This window comes from Etheostoma cragini, chromosome 7 (assembly GCF_013103735.1).
Source record: "Etheostoma cragini isolate CJK2018 chromosome 7, CSU_Ecrag_1.0, whole genome shotgun sequence".
Taxonomy (NCBI): domain Eukaryota; kingdom Metazoa; phylum Chordata; class Actinopteri; order Perciformes; family Percidae; genus Etheostoma; species Etheostoma cragini.
Window position 1 is genome coordinate 27,324,698 of NC_048413.1, and position 6,842 is coordinate 27,331,539.

Below are 6,842 nucleotides of genomic sequence, written 5' to 3' on the forward strand. Positions count from 1 at the left end.
TAGGACTTTCTATCTTGAAATATTAGGACTTTTTATCTTAAAATATTAAGACTTTTTATCTTGAAATATTAGGACTTTTTATTTTGAAATATTAGGACTTTCTATGTTGAAATATTAGGAATTTTTATCTTGAAATATTAAGACCTTTTATCTTGAAATATTAGGACTTTTTATCTTGAAATATTAGGACTTTTTTCCTTGAAATATTAGGACTTTTTATCTTGAAATATTAGGACGTTCTATCTTGAAATATTAAGACTTTTTATCTTAAAATATTAGGACTTTTTTCTTGAAATATTAGGACTTTTTATCTTAAAATATTAAGACTTTTTATCTTGAAATATTAGGACTTTCTATCTTGAAATATTAGGACTTTTTATCTTAAAATATTAGGACTTTTTTCTTGAAATATTAGGACTTTTTATCTTGAAATATTAGGACTTTCTATCTTGAAATATTAAGACTTTTTATCTTAAAATATTAGGACTTTTTATCTTAAAATATTAAGACTTATTATCTTGAAATATTAGGACTTTCTATCTTGAAATATTAGGACTTTATATCTTGAAATATTAGGACTTTCTATGTTTAAATATTAGGACTTTCTATCTTGAAATATTAGGACTTTCTATGTTTAAATATTAGGACTTTTTATCTTGAAATATTAGGACTTTCTATGTTTAAATATTAGGACTTTATATCTTGAAATATTAGGACTTTCTATGTTTAAATATTAGGACTTTCTATCTTGAAATATTAGGACTTTCTATGTTTAAATATTAGGACTTTTTATCTTGAAATATTAAGACTCTTTATCTTGAAATATTAGGACTTTCTATCTTGAAACATTCCCCTCTGAGGTGTAGTGGGGGCTATGAAGTAGCAGCAGGGGTGACCTTTGGGGGGGGGGGGGGGGGGGGGGGGGGGGGGGGGGGGGGGGGGCTCAGACCCTAATGAGAACAGCTCTAGGTCTAGTGTCCCCGTTTCATGTTTCACTAAATAGAAACACGTCGTGTTTTGGAGGTAGGCTACATACACGCTTCTGAGCTTAAAATGTCCCCGGATTTTGTCTGAGAAATCTGGTCCTCTTATTGTATGCGGCCTAACAAAAGTCAGTGTTCATTTTAATTTGACTAGAACTTTTTCGTCCTCATGCTTCCGAGTCTAATGTCCCACCTGTGATGCCAAAGATGTCCCGGATGTTGGGGACGAGGATGACCAGCAGGTTGACAACGGACAGCAGACACAGGGCGATGGCGATGTGACGCAGCCAGTGGAAGGGTTTCCCTGGAAACAGCAGCTGCAGGAGGGCTCGCCGGATCTGACAGAAAAAAACAGACGTAAGGACACGTAACGTTGCTCAGTTTTCAGACCGAGTCCAGGAAACATACAACGAGTCACTGCAGAAGAACTGCGTGTTAACAATCTTCAACTGTGCAAGCGACAACGTCCGTGTCTGTGTTCAACACAGGTGAGTCTTAGCGATGCTAACCATGCTAACACTGAGGACGTTATAACAGACCTCAACGGGTTTTTGGGCTGCTGTCCGTGTTTTTATCTTGAACTTTGACCGTCTCACTGTTAGTTTTCACTTCAACAAAGTTAACCAGAACATTGGTTGGTTATCTAGAAATGAGTAGAGTAACATTGGTCCTCATTGACCTCAACAGAGCTAGCTAGCTACCGATAGCGTTAGCTGGTAACTTGAGGGAATGTCTGCAGATTTGTTTTGTTCTGGCGTACATGCAGATGAAGGACTCGCTTCAGAAAGGTACACAGCACTATCTAGGCCTCCTCATCCTCCCCAGTTCCCCTTCTCTGGTCAATAATTGTCACTTGCAGTTGCAAAAAAACAAGATGGCGACAGCAAAAAACTCAAGGCTTCAAAATGGCGGTGCATCATAGTTGCTAAGTCCGCTATTTATACAGTCTATGGTTTTGCATGTTGGTGCTGGACACTTATTTACTGAATCCTTCCCACTTTACTTTTGTATTGTGTGTGTCTGTGTGTGTCTGTGTGTGTGTGTGTGTGTGTGTGTGTGTGTGTGTGTGTGTGTTCAACATTTTGCCAACCAAGCTAGCTAGCGCTAACATTAGCTGGTAACTTAAGAGATAGTCTGCCGTTTATCCACCAGGTCTGTGTTCTGCTGTACATGCTGGTTTGTGTGTGTGTGTGTGTGTGTGTGTGTGTGTGTGTGTGTGTGTTCTCACAGGAAACAAGACCACGGGTACAGTCAGAGTGACGGCCACCAGGACCGCCAGGCGAACACACAGGATCAGAGTATCCAGGGGGTCCACCTTACTATAGGTATGGAGCAGCTCGGCCTCGGTGTTCCCTACACACACACACACACACACACACACACACACACACACACACACACACAGATATAACCTGTGATGCCTCACATCATTAGACCGAGGACTCACAGAGGCGTCGGCTCACCGTAGAAGGTCAGATAGCCGAATGTGGCGGTGAGGAAGTACATGATGAACATGCCCAGGATGGAGACGTTGCCGATATTCTGCATTCTTCTCTTGGTTGGGCTGTAGGAGGAAAAGAAAGCAAGGACATGGTTCATGGTTTATAAGTATACGGTACACTATGGCTGCAGGATGCAAGGAAAATGTGTGATCTTCAATAACACTGTTGAATTAAAAAACAAATCCTTTTCCAAGGTTCTTTTGTTTGACAAATTGAACATTGAATTAAATATGAAAGGCAGCACTACACAAAGAATGACAGTCACATTTTAACCCTCATGTTGTCCTTGGGTCAAATTTTTTTGGCAACATTTTTTGTTAACTTTTTCACAAAAAAGCAACCGAAATAAGCGCATTTAACATTAAAAATATCAAAAAACTTTGGAAAAAACTCAAAAAAAATTTAAAAAAAATGCACCCAAAACATTGAAAAAGTGACACAAATGTCGCAAAAAGTGATAATAATGTTGAAAAAAAGTGACAGTTGTTGACGGGAAGACAACACAAGGGTTAAAGTGTCTTTCCCGATGTATTTATTGCGCCAGTTGATATTTCGATGACAATAACAACAAAATAACAACATGTTGTGCAGCCCTGCAGTCCTCAAGAGAATGGCTGTTGCTAAAGCTTAGTTTCAGAAAGGGTTATATTTATTAAATACTATAGGTTATATTTTTAAGAGACAGTTGGACAGGCTGTAAACAAATATCTGTTTCTGTTAATTGGATTTTACAGAGTTATAAAACAAACAGACGTACAATACTATTCCATACAATAGTAATTGCAGAATTAAATTCAACATATCACAACAAAGATAGATTTTAACTTCAGATTTATAACTTTAATGCTGGACTCAACTCTGACACTTTGATAATAATTTATGGTATTTTTTCTTTCTTTATTTGATAAATGCTCTTATTATTATTATTATTATTATTATTATTATTATTATTATTAATGTTATTTTGTTTTCTTTATAATGGCCTTTTTATCTGTTATTTTCTTGCAAAAACTGCTGCTGGAATTTTCAATTTTCTTGCGGGAGTCCTCCCAAAAGGGTTAATAAAGAGAAGTCTAAGTCTAATAATACTAATAATACTAATAATACTAATAATACTACATGCTGGACTACAAACCTGTCCTCTTCACATTCTCTGTCTGATATTTCATATCTCTATATAACATTTTTGCACATGCTGAATTAATCCATATTAGAAACCATAATCCATTTTTCTCCTCACATGTCACATGTACATATTTATTTCTGTGTATATTGTTCGATTATTTCACACTAGTGTTTATTATGTTCATGCAGACGTCAGTAACCAAGGCAACTTCTTTGTAAGCGGTACTAACTTGACAATAAATCCTTTTTCTGATTCTGATCATCATAATACACTTTATTTATATAGTATACTTTATAAAAACAAAGTTATAAAAAAAGGGCCTAAGCTAAAAAGAAATGGCAGACAAACAATGATAAAAACAGAGCAAGCCTTCCGATTGGTGGGTAAAATGTTATTTCTAGGGCACGCGTTATTAAGGTTTAGGGGTTGTGGTTTGGGGGTTGTTTGGGTTTATTTTTTCCTGTTCGACCCCCTTGTGTTTTTGTCTTAGCTTCTCCCCGGTCTTGTGTGGTCTGGTCCTGTCTTGTGTTCCCCTGTGTGTCTGTTTGTTCTGCTTCCTGTTTTATTTTGATAGTCCGGTTTCCTGTCTGGTCTAGTCTTGTCTAGCTTCACGTTTGTCTGATTGTCCCGCCCCGCCCTAATGTGATTCACCTGATGTCTCACCTGTTCCCTGTTACCTCGTTCCCTCTTGTCCTTAACTCTGTGTCCCCCTTGTCTAGTGCTTGATCCTTCGTGATGCATGACTGTAGTTCGTCTGCCTGTGATCCGGTCTGCCTGTGATCCGGTCTGCCTGTGATCCGGTCTGCCTGTGATCCGGTCTGTGCTCCTGCAATCCCCAGTGAGTTTTCCCCTTGTGCTTTGTGTTTTTTCCCTGTTGGATTTTCGCCTCTCCCCGTGCCTTTGTCTGGATTGTGTTGGACTTGGCCTTTTGACACTGTGCTTGCTGGACTATAAAGACAATAAAGCCTTATTCTCAGTTTCCCACTACTCTGCGTTTGGGTCCTCCTTCCTCACCATGACACCTGGGATTAACCAGATAACAGTAAGTCAAGTTCTGGACGTCCTAAAACTAGGGGAGGACTAGTACTAGTTTGCATAGGTGTAGATTTTGGGGGGGATGCAGGGGATTTGCCCTGAAGAGAGCCCTGAACACCCTCCTATAAACTGCCTGTTCTTAGAAAATCACATCAAACGTGTGCTGAATGTGATGAATGAAATAACGTGTAATGTAATATAACGATTACTGTAATGTAACATAACGTGTACTGAATGTACTGTAACGTGATATAACGTGTACTGTAACGTGATATAACGTGTACTGTAATGTGATATAACGTGTACATCTTACTTGCTGAGTTCAGTGTAGATGGGAAGAACTTCAGGGTGACACACGAAAGCAAATGCCAGGATGGGGATGGTGTACGCCGTCTGCAAATCAGGAAGCAGAGTGACTAATTATTTCCCAGGAAGCTCGTAAACTCCCCGTGTGCAGCCGTGTGTAATATGATGCATCTGCAAATAGATCCTGACCCCACATGGGTTCAGATCCCACCGCAGCCCTCTGAAGACTAGAGCTGCAAGGATTGATCCACTATTACATTAATCGCCAACTATTCTGATAATCTGATGATGATGATACCTTGTTACAGGGGTGTGGTCAAGACCACCTTAGTCGAGTACAAGACCAGGACTAGTTGAGTCCAAGACAAGTCCAAGACTGGAACTAGTTGGGGCCAAGTCAAGACAGAGTCCAAAAAGGTTCGAGTCCGAGTCAAGACCAAGTCCAAAAAAGTTTCAGTCCGAGACAAGACCGAGTCCAAAAAGGTTCGAATCCAAGACAAGACCGAGTCCGAGTCAAGACCGAGTCCAGGACAGGATAAAGGTCTTATGCATAACAGTATGAAGACAATCATTTGGGGTTTAACTTTCCCTCCAATATTATTATCAACATCATAAAGACACCTGGACTCGGTCCAGACCAAAAGCCATATCTGGCAAGACCAGTGTCTGAGTCCGAGACAAGTCCGAGTCCAAATACTAGCGAGTCCGAGACAAGTCCGAGATCGTTGAAAAACCGCCTTGAGTCGGGACTCGAGTCCTACAGCCCTGTGTGACTATATTCTAGTGTATTTGCGTCTCTTTGACAGTAAACTGAGTCTCCTTGAGTGCTACTAACGATTATTTTCATTGTTAATTAGTTATTATTTTCTTGATTAATTGTTGAAAATACTGATTCAGGGATAGCTTCTCCACACGAGCCATCAAGGTGTGTGTGTGTGTGTGTGTGTGTGTGTGTGTGTGTGTGTGTGTGTGTGTGTGTGTGTGTGTGTGTGTGTGTGTGTGTGTGTGTGTGTGTGTGTGTGTGTGTGTGTGTGTGTGTGTGTACCTCTTGGTTGACGGTGAGGTATTTGACAGCGCACGTGTCCTCTGAGACGTCCGTGATCACCGAGTAGTTGCCGAACACTTCCAGAGGACAAGCAATGTTGAATTTCTTATAGATGACCTGATGAGACAGAGAAAGAAAGTTAGACCCCTAAAAAATGTCCAACTACACCCTAAAAATAGTAAGTTTTAAAGAAAATGTGGACGGTGCATAAAGACAGACCTGCTCGGTCCTTTCGGGGACCAAAAAGAATATTTTTAGAGTGTTTCCTGTTTAACTGGGACATTTTGGGACTTTTCAGTGTGATCATAATAATGCAAATCAAACACATTGTTTAAGCAAATATAACATTTTAAATTCCAACACAACCCAATACACTCCTTTATTCCATGCATCAGACTTCCTTGTCCAAACCTGGCGTCTACATTTCCCACAATGCAACTTGACTTCAACTGTAGCGCAGTGTAAATTCTTGCAGGAAAACCTCACTTTTAATTTTATGCACTCCTAAATCCATCCAGCTGTTATCAAGATAAATGTATATTTTCTCATGCTGTGTACTTTACAGTTTATCGTGCTGTGTACTTTACAATTTATTAGGAACACCTGTCTTTTAGTCAATGCACTTCTAAATGTATACAGCTGTTACCAAAATATATGTATATTTCATCAAGCTGTGTACTTTACAGTGTATCGCGCTGTGTACTTTACAGTTTATCCTGCTGTGTACTTTACAGTTTATCGTGCTGTGTACTTTACAGTGTATCGTTCTGTGTACTTTACAATTTATCGTGCTGTGTACTTTACAGTGTATCGTGCTGTGTACTTTACAGTGGATCGTGCTGTGT

General features: G+C 39.4%; 1 protein-coding gene across 1 annotated transcript in view; it reads right to left on the reverse strand.

The window, feature by feature from the left end:
* slc38a5b (solute carrier family 38 member 5b) overlaps positions 1–6,842 on the reverse strand; it is a 20,206-nt gene that overhangs the window by 2,756 nt on the left and 10,608 nt on the right. Inside the window, exons 10-14 of the mRNA XM_034875839.1 lie at positions 5,998–6,114; positions 4,960–5,039; positions 2,447–2,547; positions 2,212–2,336; positions 1,177–1,321 (exon numbers count right to left, since the gene is read on the reverse strand). Coding sequence (XP_034731730.1) covers positions 1,177–1,321; positions 2,212–2,336; positions 2,447–2,547; positions 4,960–5,039; positions 5,998–6,114 — 568 coding nt within the window. The remainder of the gene's footprint in view (positions 1–1,176; positions 1,322–2,211; positions 2,337–2,446; positions 2,548–4,959; positions 5,040–5,997; positions 6,115–6,842) is intronic.